This window comes from Miniopterus natalensis, chromosome 11 (genome assembly GCF_054644295.1).
Source record: "Miniopterus natalensis isolate mMinNat1 chromosome 11, mMinNat1.hap1, whole genome shotgun sequence".
In the NCBI taxonomy this organism is placed as follows: domain Eukaryota; kingdom Metazoa; phylum Chordata; class Mammalia; order Chiroptera; family Miniopteridae; genus Miniopterus; species Miniopterus natalensis.
This window is the reverse complement of record NC_142091.1, coordinates 13,493,323-13,512,711: the sequence shown is the minus strand read 5'-3', so window position 1 is coordinate 13,512,711 and position 19,389 is coordinate 13,493,323. Positions and strand designations below refer to the sequence as shown.

General features: G+C 39.4%; 1 protein-coding gene across 1 annotated transcript in view; it reads right to left on the bottom strand.

The window, feature by feature from the left end:
• ARHGAP20 (Rho GTPase activating protein 20) overlaps positions 1-19,389 on the bottom strand; it is a 97,489-nt gene that overhangs the window by 35,324 nt on the left and 42,776 nt on the right. The window contains exons 3-4 of the mRNA XM_087821554.1: positions 9,737-9,901; positions 4,666-4,812 (exon numbers count right to left, since the gene is read on the bottom strand). Of these exons, the coding sequence (XP_087677680.1) occupies positions 4,666-4,812; positions 9,737-9,901 (312 nt within the window). The remainder of the gene's footprint in view (positions 1-4,665; positions 4,813-9,736; positions 9,902-19,389) is intronic.

Genomic DNA, 19,389 nt, shown 5'->3' with positions numbered 1-19,389 from the left:
ATATTCTGATTCCTCTTTCAGATTTAAATATTTCCTGTGTCTTTTGAACTATGTTCCCATTTTACCATACATCAGGTCCTAGAATAATGTCATTTTGCTCAACATTGTTCCACTGCAACATTGATGAGAAGAAAAAAAATTGATTCCTGGTTGGGGCCACTGTGTGTGGGTTCTGCAGGCTCTTACCATGTTTGCATGGGTTTTCTCTGGGTATTCCAGTTTCCTCCCACATCCCAAAGATGTGCATGTTAACTGGTGTGTCCAAATTGTCCCAGTATGAGTGAATGTGTGTGTGTGTTTATGTGTATGTGTGTGAGGGCGCCCTGTGACTGAATGTAGTCCTGTCCAGAGCTGGGTCCCGCCTTGCTCCGTGAGCTTCAGAGATAGGCTCCAGCCACCTGTAACCCTCAAATGGAATAGGTGGGTTGAAAAATAATTGTCTTACTTGTTTTCATAACCTTTCTTAAATATATATGTAGCTCAGATTTACTTCAATATTTAACATTAGAAATGTTTTGGGTCTTTATTTTGGAAGTTTGGTGCTGTTTTTGTGACCAGAAATATGCTGTAGAAATTTAATGCTTCTTTATATCTATTAGCCTATGGTAAAATTAGTTTTGTTATACACTGTTTTGCTTAAAGTCAGTCTCCAAGGAACTACCCATTATGTTAAATGAGGACTTGTATAGCTATTTGTAAAATCAAGGTGCCGTGCCTATTTTTCTGGTTGATATAGAGCTTAAGTATGTGAATCAAGGTACAAGTAGTGACAGAGATATGAAATTCCTTTGGCTGTTTTTGAGATGTGATGATATACCCCATTTCCCAAGGTAAAGCATGGGAAGTTCACAGTAATTATTTGCTCTTCCCCCAGTCTGGCTCCATTAGAAATGCCTCACAGATGCTGGCAGTTGTCTGTCAGTCTTATCTTTCAAAGCTATTAGTATTTTTCTTCTTTATTCATATTATAGTGACTGCTTCTTGAGCTACCTGATGGCATTTTAAACTGATCCTGACCTTGATTTTCTTAACATTTATTGAGATCTAAATACCATTTCTGATGTTCTTCATCCCTTCCTAAAGATCTTAGCTGCCATCTGATTTCATTTCACTTCAGGCTGAAAAACTTGCATTAATATATATTTTTTTGGCAGTACAGTTCTGCTGGCAATACATTCTTAGAGTTAAAAAAAGATCTTTATTTCACCTTCATTTGAGGGATATTTTTGCTGGCTATAGTAGTCTAGGTTGAAATATTTTTCTTTCAACACTAACAGTGCCCTTCTGCTGTCTTCTGAAACCACCATAGTTTCTGATGAAAAACCCACAGCGATGGAAATTGTTGTTCTTTTGTATGTAATGTGTTGTTTTTATCTGGCATTTTCAAGATTTTCTCTTATTTTTGGTTTAAAGCAGTTTGCCTATTCCATGACAAAGTGAAGTTTTCTTCAGACTCCTGTTTGGTGTTCACTGAGCTTACTGAACCTGCACATTTTATGTCTTTCATCAAATTTCCAAGGTATTCAAGCCATTATTTCCTTAAATATTCATTATGTTTCATTCCCCCCCCCTCTTCTCTTTCTGGAATTCCAATTTCATATATATTATACCTTTTGGTATTTTCCAATAAGTCTCTGACGCAGTTTCCATTAAAAAAAAATTTTCCTCCCATTCAGGTTGGACAATTTGTATTGATTTATCTTCAAATTCACGTTTTCCTCTTTCATTTCTATTCTGCAACTAAGTCCACACAGGGGATTTTAAAATTTAAGATGCTGTAGTTTTCAGTTCTAGAGGTTTCATTTGGCTCTTTTTTATTATTAATTTTTTATGAATTTTAGAGAGAGAGGGAGGGATAGGGAGAGAGAAACATAGACATGAGAAATATCCATCAGCTGCCTTCTGCATGCCCCCTACTTGGGACTGAGTCTGCAAACCAGGGCATGTATCCTCAGCGGGAACCGAACTGGTGACCTTTGGCGAACTAGATGCTGTTCAACCAACTGAGCCATACCAGCCAAGGCATTTGGCTCTTTTTTAAATACTTTCTACTTCTCTGCTGAGACTGCCTATCTTTTCATTCATTTTAATTGGCTTTTCCTTTTACCTACTGCACATAATTATAAGAGTTGCTTTAAAGTTCTTTTCTGGTAATCCAACATATGGATCATCTCAGGATTAGCCTCTTAATTATCTTTTCCCTTTCCTGTTTTTTGGTATGTTAAGAAATTTTAGATTGTATTCTGGACATCACAATGTTTTGTTTTGGAGACTCTGAGTTCTGTTATATTTGCCAAACAGCGTCGATGTTTCTGTTTTAACAGGCAAGTAACTTGATCACACTCAAGCTGCAAGCTCCATCTCACCTGTGGTGGGCAGCGCCTCATCAGCTCAATTCTTTTAACCTTAGCTTCAATCTGCTTTGAGTCTATTCCATGCTGGTGTGGTTCAGCAGTGATGCAGAGACTTGGGAAGAGTCTATAGACAAAATCTGTAGTGTAACTTCTCTGATACTCTCCTTTTTGAGATTTCCTTCCTCACTTTTCTGTGGCTGTGGCTGTGGCTGTGGCTGACTCAGACTTTTGTCCTTCCATTCTTCAGCAAAAAGATTGTTGAGTTTTTGGTTAATTTAGTTACCCTCCACCATGATGTGACTGCTGCTTGCCTCTGGCTAATGCCTTAAAAACGGAACTCACTCACCAGTGCTGGTGCCTCTTTCCAAGTTTCAATTTCTCACCCAAATCTGCCAACTTCTGTTCACTTTCCAGAACCTTCAGGTCATTGCTTGTATTTTGTTCAGAGTTTATGGTTGTTATCTGTAGGGTTGTCAGTCTGTTAAGATCTCACTCTGCCATACCAGAGGCAGTACTCTCCAACACTACTTTTTAAAAAAGTAATCTTTTAATTTTGAAATAATTTTAGTTTTTTGGAAAAGTTTTAAAGATAGTACAGAAAGTCCCCATATGCCTCTCACTCAGTTTCAGACTCTTTTAATCTTATCCTCTTACATTAACGTGGCACATTTGTCAAACCAAGAAGCCAATAATGGTGCATTGCTATAAACTAAAATTCTTGACTATTTCACCAGTTTTTCTATTAATGTCCTTTTTCTATTCTACGATCCAATCCAGGATACCACATTACATTTAGTTATCATGTCTCCTTAGTGTCTGGTCTATGACAGTTTCTATGTCTTTTCTTGTTATTATTTTTAATTTTTTTTTTACGTTGACAGTTTTGAGGAGTACGACTATAGATATTTTCTGGTAACCTAAAGAATATCCCTCAATTTGGGTTTGTCTGATGTTTTTTCTCATGATTAGACTGGGGTTATGTGTTCTGGGGAGGAATACCAAAGAGGTGAATTGTTCATCACTTTCTATCAAGCGGTATATGATATTCACATAATAACACGTTATGTTAACCTTAATCATTTGGTTAAAGTATCCGATTTTTCAAGGAATACAGTGTATGTGAAACTTGTCTCCACATTTCCCTTCTTCATAAAAGAAGTTTCACCACAACTCCTTGATTAAAGATGTCACATAGCCCCACCCCTCACTTGAAATTGCTTCCTTTAACTTATAACTCCAATGAGATCAAGCAATTGAAAATGGTAATATCTAGAGAAATTTGTCATGGAAAAGAAGATATGCAGAAAATGAAACAAACACATGTTTCTTCCAAATAAGTTCTTAAAATTTTGTGGTGGCCAGCAGTGCATTTAATGACATGCCTTTCCTTTATCAGAAGATTAGTAGCTTGGAAAATTTTAGTTATTTGGCTTTAAGATGATGCCTGAGGAATTTGGTGGTAGTGGGGAGAGGAGAAGCAAAAAGAAAAACATTATGTGCATGTGATGAACACCGACTTTAAGTGTAAAACAAATACTGGACTTGCCGGTGCAGTTGTTCAGAATTTCAACTGTATGTCTTGGTGTGCTCATCCTGAACTGAAAAGTGCCAATTCAGCATGTTGAGGTTAAGAGCACAAAGATTCTCTATCCATTCATTCTCCAACCCCACCCTAGACAGGGAGTGAATCTAAGAAACTCACTTTAACTTCCTGAATCATAAATTTGCTTTTGGTAACAAATCAGAACCTGATGTAAAATTCAGGCACTCATTTAAATCATGACATTAATTTTATTTCAATAGTTAAAAATTTCTTTAGAAAATCTGAGAGTAAAAATTGGTTATTCAAACGCAATTGGACTATTTTATAAAATTTCTTTCAGTAAATGTTTACTTCAGTGGCTTGAAAAGACCAACTCAAGTGAACAATATGTAAAACAATACTTAAAAACTAGGAGGGGGAAGGTTGGAGAGGGGTCTTAGAGCTCTGATAACTCTATTCCTATTCCATCGTCCTGAAGGTGTTTCTGTAGAGATCCTTTCAAAATCACCAGTCAGACAAGATGAATGACTCCCTGAGTTCTCAATATTTACCATCACTTTTCACCTATTTTAATGAAAAGCTCTTTGGGAAAAGCATATGGCATTCAAGTGTCTTTACTGGGTGTGTGTCAAAGGACTTCAGAGTAACTCAATCAGAATAAAATATTTTCCTTTTAAAAAATGAGAACAAAATTTGCTTAACTTGTTTTCTCTCCATCCTAGAAATTACCGAGTTGACCATTTCATAGTAGCTCCCCTATGTTCTTACCTGAAAGTGGCCACAAAGTTCACCGTGGGCCAGCCCACAACGAATGATTTCGTGGCATCGGTATTGCCTTCTCCCACTTCATCCACACAGCTTGCTGTCCACATGTCACTTAATTTTATTTTATTTTTTATCTTAAAGTTGTTATATCTAGAAAGATAAAAACCAGACAGATAGGACTTATGATTTTGTTTTTTAAATTTCAAGAGAGCTTCTGTACTTGTGATAAGAGAACAGTTTAAACTTATCAAGGCAAAGAATGTCTTACTCATTTTTTTAACCTTCAGTGCTCACCACAGTCAACTTTACAATAGCTGGCTACCATGGCCCCCAAATGCCTTGGAAGCACTTGGTGTATTAGTTCTCAGGCCTGCATTTAGCCATAAACTGGCCACTTCATTTTTCTGTATGTTGAGCACTGCATTTGGATCAAAATCCTAATTTTAAAAATTAACTTCTGTTATAAAAAATTAATTTATTATTTACAATTTGCTTACTTCCAAAAATATTTGAGTACCTGAACAGAAGATTAAAGTACACATTCTTTATTAAAACATTTATAAAATTTTCACCTTAACAGAGATAGCTATACTAAAAAATACAACCTGAAATTAATCAGAGGAATTTACAATGCATTTCAATCTGAGTGGTTACATTTTTTAGTGTTTAGAAACAAAGGTTATTTTAGATTTCCATTCTTAAGATTTTGTTCATACCATTTCCCCTTATATTCTGGCTGAAATTGAAAAACTAGCCTAAAAACAGAACCTATATTAAACTGAAAAAAGAAAAAGAGGACAGGAAGTATTATATTTAAGTAGAGTTGACATAATTAGTATTTATCTCTGGGGATCCAGAAGGTGATCTACTTTAGGCAATGAAATTGCTTTTTGACAATTTCTACCTAATCTCCCTTGGAACCCTGATATCGACACCACCACATCATTTGACCTAATTCACATATTTAATGTCTATAATGGATCTTATGCTTAAATAGTTAGAAGGCACTGGGAAGGATACAGAGAATGCCCAGGGAAACCTGGCGACTTCCTATCATTCAGAACCATTTTTGGAAACACTAAAAGCTAAAATGATGTCAAAGATGGTTCATATGGAAGAATTCCTAGAACTTCTTACGGAATATGTTTTTTAAATATGTTCTTATTGATTTTTAGAGAGAGAGAGGAAGAGGGAGGGAGAGAGAGAGTGAAACACTGATGTGAGAGGGAAACATCTATCAGTTGCCTCCTGTATGCACCCTGGCCAGGGACCGAGCCTGAAATCTGGGCAGGTGCCCTGACTGGGAATCAAACCAGTGACCTTTTGGTGCAAAGGATGTCGTTTAACCAACTGAGCAACACTGGCCAGATCTCCTCATGGAACAGTTATAGCTAGAACTCCTTGGTAGGATTTATAAAATGAAAAAGAGTTTTGCAGGAACTATATATGAAAGATAATCTAGATTCAAAGCCTCGTTTATGCTTCCCGTAGGGCACACTTAACCTAAGTGTAATAGAAAAGTGCCTGGTGGCACGATGGCTTCCTTCTATATTTTACTTCAATATTTTTCACCTTACTGTTATGTATCTTTTAATTTTTTAAAATTAAACACTCAATTGAAGATAAAATCTTTTTCTTTTAAAAATTTTATTTCTTGATGGCAACTATTTAGGTAATGTAAAATGGAAATAACAAATCTTTTGGATGGAGAGGTATGTGTTCATACATTTTGTGTTTTCTAATGCAGGTCTCTTTTTGTATTAGATAGTTCAGATATCATGTGGAAACTGCCACATCTATTGACCTGAAGAAAAGTTATTCCAATGATTCTGTCCCTAGATCAATAAGATGCCAATGTTATCCATTTCCTGATATAAAAACAAGGAGGTCTCTAAAAGTATAAAGAATGGCTTCCATTTTAATGGCTAATACTTATTGAAAACTTATGTGGGAGTCACTGCTATAAGCACTTTACATATATTATTTAGTTTAATCCTCAAACATCTTACAGATAAGAAATGGAGTCATGGACAGATTAAAACACTTGCCAAAATTCAAAGAGCTTAATTAGCAGAGCTAGAGTCTGAACTGAGCAGTGCTGACTCCTGACCTTGTTTGTGCTCTGAAACACTTTGCATCTGTGGAAAGCCCTGTGTGGGAGTATATTTCTACATTTCCTTCAGCTTTTCTATCTCAGTCTTACTCTTTCATCTATTTGTACCTACATATTCTCTCCATCCCAGGGGTCCTGGGTTCATTAACCCTCCCCCAAATTAACTTAGATTACTCACACTTTTTAATATCCCCAATGAAAGTGAAAAGTGCTTAAGATAATCTTTCATGAATTGAATCTCTTAAATAAGCACAGCATTAAATCAATTGATACAGATTTTGTCACCTCATAAAAACATTTAAGTGGACATAAAGAGTGATCTCCAAAGCAGTATGTAGAATAGAAAAAAAATGACATACACCTTACGTGAGAAGTAGATCACAGGCACAGATTTGCCAACATATCTACAACAGCAATTTTCTAGTGGGAAAGAAACTGTCTTTATATAAAAGGTTTTTAGTAAAACATTATATAGGTTACACAAAACCACTTGAACCCTAGCAATATTCAGAGCAATGACTTTAGGTAAGAAAACAAAAGACTTCTACTCTAAATATTATTGTAATTGTTGAGAAAAAATCCAAACTTATAAAATCAGAGTGGAATATTGGTTGCCAGGGGCTGCGGGTGGGGCAGGAGGGGGAAAGTGGGGAGTTGTTATTTAATAAGCATTTACGTTTCAGTTTTGCAAGATAAATAAATTCTAGAGATCTGCTGCACGACATTGTGCTTATTAGTTAATAATACTGTATTTTATACTTAAAATTTTGTTAAGAGGGTAGATCTCATGTTAAGTGTTCTTACCACAAAAAAAGGGGGCACTTTTCCTAAGTAAGAGAACCCAACACATTATGAAACAGTTATCTTTATCTTTGCCTTTTAAAAAAAATCAACAGTTTACTAAGCATTCTATAGTATTTCTTCCTAGATGAGTATTTGGTTAGATCCTTTTATTTTATTGCAAAAAGAAAGATTGATTTCATGGTTGGAAAAAATCGAAATGGTTGAGGAACCTTCTATTAAATCCATAAGAGAAGAGGTAATAGAGACAGCAGACCACACACTGGTTAAAAGCATGGATTTTGAAATAAGATAGACCTAGGTTTAAATGTGGGCTCAACTAATTACTAACTCTGTGATCTTGAGGGAGTCACTTAAGGTCTCTGAGTGTCAATTTCTTCTGTAAAATGAGAAAAATAATATTCACCTGGTAGAACAGCTATGAGAGTTAAAGTCTCTAGAAACATACCTAACATATAATGAGATCCCAATAAATGTGAGGTCTCTACTATTAATATCACTCAGATTAAATATAATGTTTTACAAAATGAGAATTTAGCCAGGCCCATGCTTTATATCATGGCATAACTTAAGTGTGAGAGTGCGGATAGTAGAAAAAAGTGTTTACCATTCTCTAATGACTAAAAGTCTCTTTAATGATATTAGATTTGTTAAAAATACTGTTACCTTTTATGATGGAACAAGTAGCAGGCACCATGTTCTAGCTGGGCATTGACGGCACTGGCATTCAGTGTTGAGTGGAAAGAGAATTCTTTTGGTAATCTCTAAAGCATATTCCAAATATGAATTGCCGTTTCCTCAGTGCCTCTCATCAGGCCTACTACAGCGCCCTGTTCCGTCCCTGTGCTTCCATGCGCGCCTGTTCTCTGATCCACCCACCAGCTATCAGAGCCAGGACAATATTTCAGAAATACGAACCACATCGGCTACTACCCTAACTAAAACCCTCTGGAATAAAATAAAACTCCGTATCTTAGCCTTTGTGGCACCCAGCCTCCAAGGCGGCCCCCAATGATCTGTTTCCCGATAGTCACACTGGTCAGTAGTCCCCTCCACGCTGTGCCACGGCTGCTCTGTGTGGCCAACAGCATGTCAGAACTGATGGCGTGCCACTTCCAAAGTTAGCTTATAACAGACTGCGGTTTCTCTTTTGGGTGTTCCCACATCTGCCTGCTCCCTTGCTCACTCTCTCGGACCTTTCACCCCAAGGAAGCAATGCCATGTTACGAGAAGCCCTGCGGGGCCCCGCCTGGGGAGGAACTGCAGCCTCAGGCCGACGGCCAGCGAGGAGCTGAGGCCTGCCAGCATTCACACGAGTGAGCTGGGGAGTGGACTCCCCAGCTCCAGTCCAACTTTGAAACGCCTATAACCCTGGCTGACAGCTTGACTGCAACCCCATGAGGGCCCCTGAGCCAGAACCACAGCTAAACCACTCCTAGACTCCTGACTCAGAGAAACTGCATGGGATGCTTGTAGCTATGCACTGTTATATTTCGGGTAATTTGTTATATGGCAATAGATAATTAAAACAGCCCACAAAGGTCCTGATACCCTGGTCTTTGTCTGTCTTCAATCTCAACTCCTGTTCCTCTCCTCCCGCCCATTCTGCTCCGGGTGCACACACAGGCCTTCTGTGAACTCCTCCCCGGGGCCAAGCCTTCCCCCCACCTGTGCCCGGGCATGTCTCCTTCCTGGGGTGCTCAGTCTCCTCATATCTGAATGGCTGGGTGCTTTGCATCCTTCAATGACTACACCCCAACTACACCTACCTAACATAGATTCCATTTCCACTTCATTCAGCACCCTATTTTCCTCACAGCACTAATCACAATCTGTAATTACCCCCCTCCCCCCAAAAAAACCCATTAGAATGAAAGTGCCAAAAAGCAGGAACCATACCCATCACATTTGTCATTGTATCTCCTATGCTTATGCAGAGAGGGGCACAGAGTGGGGCTTAAATGAACACTTGTTGAATGAATGAACAACTGAAACAAACTTTTTTGCAAAAATAAAACAAACATAAAGCTCACTTCAGATATTATCTATGGTAATAGCGACCAGACATTCTTACAGTGAGCATTGAACAGAAAGGTTATCTTTGTCGGTGGAAGTGCAATTTTATAACGATAACCGGGAGAGAGGGTGGAGTGTACTCACTTGCTTTTGGCCACAACAAACAGATCACTGAACAGGAAGAGATGTCGCTCCTGCCTTTGCAGGCCTCGTTTGAGTTCTACTCGGCCATCAATTAGCAGAGTCCTGTTGGAGCACACAGGTGACGACAGAAATGCACCTGTGTCCATGCTAGCAGAAGGACTTTCCCTGTAACAGCGAACACCACAGACCCTTAGTCAAATGATCACATGTAGGAAGGAGTGTCTATAAAATTATAGCTTATAGTTGGTCAGGAAATCTGAAATTCTATCATTTTTTGAATGCAATGGTATAGTTTCCTAACTGGTCTCACAGTCTATCTCCACACAGTAGTCTTTAACATTTCTTTATGACACTTTTCAAACATAAAGCAAAGTTGAAAGTTTTATAATAAATACAAATATACCCCAACCTATATTCTAACATTAAAACTGTACTCTACTTGCCTTATTTTATTTTTTTAAACCTCGCCTGAGGATATTTTTTCCATTGCTTTACAGAGAGAGTGGAAGAGAGAGAAAAACATTGATGTGAGAGAGACACATTGATTGGTTGCCTCCCACACGTGCCCCAACCGGGGATCGATCCTGCAACCAAGGTACATGCCCTTGCCTAGAATTGAACCCTGGATCCTTCAGTCTGCAGGCTGACACACTAACCACTGAGCCAAACCGTCTAGGGCTCTACTTGCTTTAACATACCTATCCAAGGATCTGTCCTTCTGTCTACTCATTAATCCATTTTATGTTTGGCATTTCAGTGTAGACTGCACACAGCAGTACATTTCCCTTTAAATACTTCGGCATGAATATTAACTAGAGTTCAATATCTATAATTTTAAAAAACTTACATTACCTTATTAACCAATGTTACGCCAATAAACTTAACAAAAGAAAAATAAAATGCACATGGAACCTTAAAAAAAATGTATGCACAATGAAATGCACAAATCATAGGTGTATATTCACTGAGTTTGGATAAATGTATTCACCTGTGTGATCTAAACCCTTATCAAAATGGAGAACATTATCATCACTCCAAACAATTTCCTCTTCTCCCTTCTCAGTAGTTTTATTTAGAAGCTGAAGGTGGCCCTGATGTACAGGTCCCTGGGGTGTTCATTTCTTCACTGCAGACTGAGACCCATTAGCTAAAATGTCTGCTGGAACCAAACTCAAATGTTCATATACCCAATTATTTAAAAAATAGCCCAAACAAGCAGATTTTTAGCCATTTAGAGCTTGCCTGCTTTGCATACTCCACAAAACTATGCCCAACATTTGCTACCCATTGATAGGACAAAGTCTTGTGGTTGTTAAGTCCCCATGTCACTACCACCCTTTGGAGCTCTCTGACCCAAAGACACCGGACTTCGCTCCTCCTGATCGACTTCACTTAGCCATGTAATCTCCAGACACACGCTCTTCAATTTCCATCACCTCGGGAATTCCCTGCCCTCCTCCCCTTCTAGATGTGGCCCTGGGGCCACAAGCTTCTAGACAGGCTGATGCTGTGAGGAACCTTCCTTGCTCATGCAACCTTGTCCAATGGTCATATCCTTTCCCTCCATCAGCCCCCAAATCCCTCAAATTCCTTACAAAAGTTAATCCCTACCCTATCACCCTCACGGCAACCACTATTGTGATTTTCCCCCCACTGAAGATTAGTTTTGCCTCTTCTAGGATTTCATATAAATAGAATCGTAGAATGAAAGTATAGGGTATAAGAGGCCATGCCCTGTCATCCCAAGCATCTGGTTCACATGGCAGCCACAGTAAATGGGAGTCTGGCTTAGTTATGACTCTGGGATGGAACAGTATGGGTCACAGTGACCTCCCCTGGCGGATACTAAAAGGCTGAGGAAGGAGCATACACTATCCTGGTAACTCTCTGAGGCAGTGCCTGGATCAGCTACCCCTCCCTCTGTTATAGGTGTTCATAAAGTGTGGTCTCCCCCAAGAAGCATCAGCATCAGCATCAGCATCAGCATCAGCATCAAGCATCAGCATCAGCATCAGCTGGGAGCTTTTTTAAACTGCAAACTCTCAGGCCCACCTCAGACTTCCTTAATCAGAAACTCTGGAGGGCTGGCAAAGCATTCTGCATCTTAACAAGCCTAAACTTAGATGATTCTAATACACGTAGAAGTTTAAGAACCACTTGTGACTCCATAACACATTTTGGCTCTGACATTCTAAAATTTTACAACCGTGCATTAAAGTCTAAGTAGCATATATTTCTACTTCAGATAAGGTGAGCTTCTGAGAGCTCTTCCCTCAATTCCTGTAGTTTTTGAGCTATAGCTACCTCTCCTGATTGGTAAATTCTACTATGCTCATTAATTACTAGTTAAGCACATACTATATATAATTTAAAGAGATGTATAAGTGAGTAACAAAGCAAGGAAATCAATCAAAAATCCTTTAAAAAGGAGAAGGGAAAGGGAGTTTCTATGTTTGATACCATGCACTGGACTTAAGCAGAGAGAAAAGGCCCATGTTCACCGTCACAGAGAAAATTCCTTTCTATTTCAAATTCTTTTGGGGTGGGGAGCAGGAGGAGGCATAATGGCATCTTTTATTATGTAGTGATGTCAAATGTATAGAAAATAAGGATGAGATTTCACTTGTTCTTGTGCAAACTGAGTTAGAACCAGGCTAACAAACAACGAATAGATGAGGAATGGCTGGTGGAGCATTTTACATAGCTGCAGTTTCTTACTGGCCTGACTGGAAAGTTCTGCAAGTGGAAAAACCGCCTTTTGAATTTTGATTTTAGGCATTCAATAAATAACTGCTTTTTTTATTATAATGATAAAGCATTAGATAGCAGTATAGTTGAAACTAGGGATCCTCGAATTATTATTCAAAGGGTCCTACAGAAAGTGTCTTAGGCTTCCTGGGTCATATGGTCTCCACTGTCAACTTCAGCTGATCTCCTAACACAAAACCAGCCACTGACAAGACCTAAATGTTTAGGTGTGGCTGTGATCCAGTAAAACTTTATTTACAAAAAAGGCAGCGTGTCTGGGCCACAGCTTGCTGACCCTGGGCTTATGCAATACTTCCAAAACGTTTAATGGCTCATAGACAATGGCAAATCTGGAGCAAACAGTGCATTAAAAAATTCTTTTTTTGCTTGGGGTTCACAAAGATCCCCAAGGTTAGTTAGGTTATTTTTAAGGTGGTTTACGTTTTACAGCAATTCCAAGGGATTTTTATACATACTGGCTCATTTTCCACCTCACAATAATATTTTCAAGTAAGTAGAGCTGATGGTAGTGTGGAGGAGAATCCCCCATGAGTTTAAAATATTTTTCTCTTACAGTGTGGATTTATCAACATACGTTTTAAAGATCTACATATAATTATGACAAGAGATGCCTTAGCAACCTAAGCATGGGTTTAAAACCCAACCCCCACATTCATACAGTAGAATTTACTTGAGTAAAAATAAACATCTCAGCACTCACATAATTTAAAAGGAATAAATTCTTTTGTAGAAGAAAACAAAAACACAAATAACCTTTGTGCTTTTTAAAACTATAATCTTAATCAGTGTTTCCTATTTAAAAATGTATTTCTCAATTATGTGACTCTGAAGGGTTTGTTTTTATTCTGAGTGCAGTGTAGATGTGTTTATTTTAGTGTCTAGAGTATGGAAATGGGGAGGAGGGTAAGGGTATAACCTTCTATTTAGCCTCTTAATATAGCCTGATTAGGATTTACAAGTTATAATTAGCAGAGCTCTAAAATGACCTAACAAATACAAGCAGAGTCTAAGAATTAACCTGCTGTGGGCTTCTCATGTGTTAACATTCCATTTTCAAGTTAACTTTGTGAAGCTATTTCTGAAAGGCAGAGAGATGTCTAAGGACCCTAATAATTTTTTTATTAAAACTAGATAATAGTTCTCATAAAACTTGCCCACAGTAATATCTCTTCATAGCTATTCTAAGGCTCATTCTCAAAGCAAGTCCACGTTTAGGTATGGTTTTAGAGGCGATGTTGCTTCATCTTAAATCACAAAAGAAAATAAACTAAAATCTAGAATAGAATACTCCTTAGAAATGTCTATGTTTACACACAGTAATCAATGAATGATTATGATGACATGTACTAGAGAGGACCTGCTCACTCCAAATGCCATCTCTTCCATGAAAATTTTCTCTCAGTTGAATCCTCTTATTTTTTTTTTTTTAAAAATCCTCACCCAAGTTTATGTTTTTATTGATTTTAGAGAGAGAGGAAGGCGGAGAAGGGGAGAGAAATATATATAGAGAGATAGAGACAGAGAGAAAGAAAGAGAGAGAGAAACCTCAATGTGAGAGAGAAACATATATCAGTTGACTCCCATACCCACCCCTACCAGGGATCGAACCCGCAACCTGGGTATGTGCCCTGACTGAAAATCGAATCCGCAACCGTTTGGTGTATGGGACGACACTCCAACCAACTGAGCCACCTGGCCAGGGCTCACCCGAATCCCCGATTCTTATAGCCTGCCTTGAAGCTCTTAAATACTCCCACTCAACATATATTGAGTGTATGATCACCATGTGGTTAATTATTGAGAATAGTGCTCAGGGCTGCCTTTGCAGGAGGTGTGCCACGTGCAGGCGTGGGGACAGGTGTGGTCCCTAGCCTCAAGGCGTTGGCAGTGTGACACAGGAACCAGGCCAGCACACACCGTGATAAACCAGTGAGATGCAGCGCACCGGGGCCCAGAGAGCAGCAAAACTCGGAGCGCCTGCGGTCGGACTGCTTAGGAAGGCCTCTCAGGGAGCCAGGGCCTGAGAGGACGGCCGGTCGGTGCGGGCTGGGCGCGGGGCGAGTGCGAAGGACAGGAGCCGCGCGCGAGGTCCCAGAGGCCGGGCCACAGGGCCGGGGAAGGGCAGCCGCCGCCGGATGCTTTCCGGTCACATTCAGATTTAATCGGAGGGCACCAGCAGGCTTTCGCAGGGCGCCGTGTTTTGTGATACACCGAAGAAAACAGAGGGGGGCAAGCTTGGGGACGGCAGGCCTTTGGGGATTTACTGCAGCGTCTAGGGCAAGAAATGCCACGGACCTGAGCCGGCCGCGAGGAAGGGAAAGGAGACAGGAAAGACCCATATTTGAGAGAGATGAAAAATACAGATAACATCTGAAAATGGATTCGTGGAGGATGAGATGAAGATAGGATTGGCTAAGAAAAAGGAATACGGACCTACTGCCCAACCTTCTAAAATTTACTTTCTTTATTTCCCACCCACCAGACAGATGCGTGCTGAGGGCCTCCGCACGCGCTGGTGGCGCCCCGCTCAGTAGAAGGCTATGGGGTAAGTCACTCCGTCCGCTATCCCTTGACATCGCCCGGCGCTGTCGCTCAGTTCACTTTCTGGCAGAGGCTGCAAACCACAGCCCACATCACATTTTCGTTGGCCTGCACAGAGGTTTTCATTTCGAGCGCCCGACTCACCGCGTGCCCTTTACTGCCAGCTCCTCACTCTGCTTACTGGATCTCTCAAGGACTTGAAAGCATTTAAGTCTGAGATCCTTGCCCTAATGTTACTTTTTAAATAAAAAACAACAGTGCAGAGATCTTTTAGTGTTTTACAGTTGTCATGCCATGAGTTCATAGGGAGTGGGTTCCAGCAGCTCGGGCTCCTTTCCATGGGTTCCCCCAAACTGTGCTTCCCTGGGCGGAGCAGGCGTGCGCTCCAGTTGAACCCGGGTACCCTTCTCTTTGGCTTCCTTCTTTTTCTGATCATTTCCTCCACACTTTCAGGAAGCTGTCTCAGCTCCTGGAGTGCTTAATATGCTCAATACGTACAGTAATTCTCTTGGCAAGACTCTTGCCCTTGTTTGTTTACAACAATGCCCACCCCAAGCTGGGTGACACTGTAGACTCCTCCAGGTTTGCCATGGTAACGTTTGTGGGGCATTCCTTTTGAACAGTGCCCATTCCCTTGATGTCTACAATATCACTTTTCCTGCAGATTCACATGCATGTGGCCAAAGGAACAACTCCACGTTTTCTAAAAGGCCTAGAGAACATATAGCGGGTACCTGTCCGTTTTCCCTTTGTGTTGGTCATTTTGGTGAATTAAGAAGGCAGTGCAAGCTGAAAGGGTTACTTTTTGAAAAATATGTTTTATTGATTTTTCAGAGAGAGAGGAAGGGAGAGGGATAGAGAGATAGAAACATCAATGAGAGATAAACACCATCTATTGGCTGCCTCCTGCATGCCCCCTACTGGGGATCAAGTCCTGACCGGGAATCGAACTGGTCACCTCTTGGTTCCTGGGTCGATGCTCAACCTCTGAGCCATACCGGCTGGGCAGGGTTATGGTTTTTATTGTTGTTGTTTTTAACTTGCTTAATTTTGAAGTTTAAAAAAGTTATGGTAAAATACACAAAATAAAACACCATTTAAAAATGTATAATGCAGTGGCATTTAGCATATCCACAATGCTGTGTAACCATCGCCACTAGCTAGTTACCAAATCTTTCCATCGTTCCCAGAGGAAAACCTGTATCCATTATGCAGTCACTCCCCATTGCCCACTGTACCCAATGCCTGGCAACTACAAACTTCATTATTTCTCTATGGTTTTGCCAGCAAATCCATATAATATGTGGCCTTTTGTGTCTGATTTCTTTCGCTTAGCATAATGTTTTCAAAGCTCATTCATACTGTGGCATGGATCAGCACTTCATTCCTTTTACTGATAAATAATATTCCATTGTATAGATATAGTGCATTGTTTATCCACTCATCAGTTGATGGGCATGTGAGTTGTTTCCACCTTATGGTTATTGTGAACAGTGCTGCTATAAAAATTCATGTACATATTTTTGTTTGAACATCTGTTGTTTTTTTTCTTCTTTTTAGTATATCAGGGGTGGGGAACATCCAGCCCCTGGGCTGTATGTCACCGGTGAAATCATTTGGTCTGGCCCTGCCAAGGCCTCACTAAAGAGAAGCAGTTCCAGCCATCACATTAGGGGTGAGCTAATTAAATGTTTGAGCAAATATAGCAGGCTAATTTTTAAGTTGATAATTTTGTATGGCCCTTGAATGATGTTATAAATATCCAAATGGCCCTTGGCAGAAAAAAGGTTCCCCACCCCTGGCATATACCCAGGAGTGGAAACGCTGGGTCATATGGTAATTCTATGTTTAAGTTACTGAGGAACCGCCAGACTGTTTTCCACAGTGGCTGTATCATGTTACATTCCCACTAGCAATGTATGAGGGCATTAGTGTTACTTTGGACTCTTTCATTCCCCACATAAAATCACATCTTATGTTTACAGGGTATCTAACTAAAAAAATAAAATTTCCTAAATCTAGATCCTCATAACTTCCACTACAGTTTGCCATGAACTCCTAACTGGACTTTCTACTTCTTGCTCTCTTCTCCCTACCTGGTTATGCCATGCCAGGTTGGAGCTCTATATTACCTGGATAAGGTAACCCTAGTGGGTCTCAGAGAATGAGTTAGTCAAGAAGCAATATAGAACAAAAAGAGATGACTACTGAAATGAAGCTAAAACCAAAACCAAAAACAAAACCAACAAACCACTATCAACATCACAACTTCATCTTATTCGGCAATAAAAAGTCCATTAGATACTCACGACTATCTCCAACATCTCAACCCTGGAAGCACTTTTCAGGAAAGTCTAGTCTAAAGCAATTACCTGTCTCATTGATGTGATAAAATAGGAGAAAGTACTATTATATTTCAACAGTCATCATCTAAATAAAATCACATTCAAATTACCAAAGAAAACTACAAAAAGGTTATAACATGATAGAGTTACATGCAATATATACTATTGTTTCCTCTTCCAAATTAAGATCAATGATTAAATGATGCATCATGTAGCTCATATTATACAGTCTGAATTCTGACGTGGTTTTAATAGAATAGAGCCTAGTGGTCATGTTAATACCAGGATCAAAGTGAACTAAGCTAGGATAAGGGCTTATGGGTTATATGAATGAATGGCTGAGTGAGCAGGGCTGTAAAAGCAAGAAAAATACAAAGGAGAACCTTTAAGTTATAACCAAACTACTGATTGGAACAGGCAGTATATGTGATATAATGAGAACAGCAATCTTACATCAATGATGTTAATATTTAAAGAGCAAGGAAAACAAACCGTTAAGTAAGCAAAGGCAGAAGAGCAATATGGAAGGAGATCGTGAAGGACAGAGGACAGTAATAAACGGTTACACTAACAGAGCAAGATCCATACACAGAAATACTGTTTCCAAAGAAGGGAGTTAACTACATAACTTTTGATCAACCTTGACACAGAGGTTGCTCAACAACATCTATTAGGAATTCACTTAATAAAAAGCACTTGACATTACAAGAAAGGAGAGAACATGACCTTATGAGCATTGTCTCTGAGAATTTCAATTTAGTCAATTGTGTGGACTTAAAAATAATGTATGTCTTACAATGTTTTTAAAAAATATATCTTTAATGATTTCAGAGAGAGGAAAGGAGAGGGAGGGAGAGAGATAGAAACATCAATGATGGGAGAGTCACTGATCGGCCACCTTCCGCACGCCCCCGACTGGGGGGTCAAGCCTGCAACCCGGGCATGTGCCCTGACCGGGAATCGAACCCCGATCGCCTGGATCCCAGGTCGATGCTCAACTGCTGAGCTACACCCAAATTAAGAATTAATTTTTAATTCTTAAAAGTTAAGAAATATATTATACCCACGAGTTGGAAACTAAAGGCAGTATACTCAAGGCAGTGACTTAAGTTATCTACTACGACCTCCAGCTCACTAATGCCAACATGTCAATGCACAGGTTGTACATAAATGAGTTGATTCTGTTAGTCGATTCATAACAAACAGAGAAGACTTAGCTTTGACAGGAACCTTGAACTATTATTTTACCAAAATACCTACATAATACACTGCACAGTAAGAAAGAACCACATAATAAACACTTGCTTTATAAGACATTTAAAAAAATCAAAGCAATAAATTGGTTGAAATCTCTTAAAGAAAAACCTCATTAGGGGCTTTGAAACAAAATTTTGAGGGCATTTTGGTTTGATACATTTATTTCAGATTAAATCATTCGGAAAATAAAGGAGAAATAATTTTTTAGTGAATGCTAACTAGAAAGTTGAATATTAAAGGAATTTTTAAATTCACTGTTGTTTTTCTATATTGAGATGGTAAACTAGTTGATGAGGTTTAACTTTTATTTTACTTTATTCTTTTTAGCGAAAGCAAAAGTTTACTGAAGGAGAGACAAAAGCTCTCGCCACAGCGAGAGGGGTTCCAAACAGGTAGCCCTAACTTTTACTTTTTAAATCCCAAAGCATATTCTATATTTACAAAAAATTTGCTCAGTCACTTACATATTAGCGATTGCCTACAATGCATTAAGGCCCTGGGGATATAACAGCCAATGAAATGGCCAGGGGCCATGCAAAAATTTCACCTTTTATTCTGAATGAGATATGGAGAGGAGATGGTGTGGGCAGAGAAATGACAGGATCTATTAGGTAAATAGCATAGAGGCGGCAAAGAGGAAGCATGCAATAAACATTTGCTTAAATTGAAGCATGCAACAGGCTGACTTACAGCAGAGGGAAAGGGGGGGAGAGATGAACCAAAGAACTTAGTGCATATATG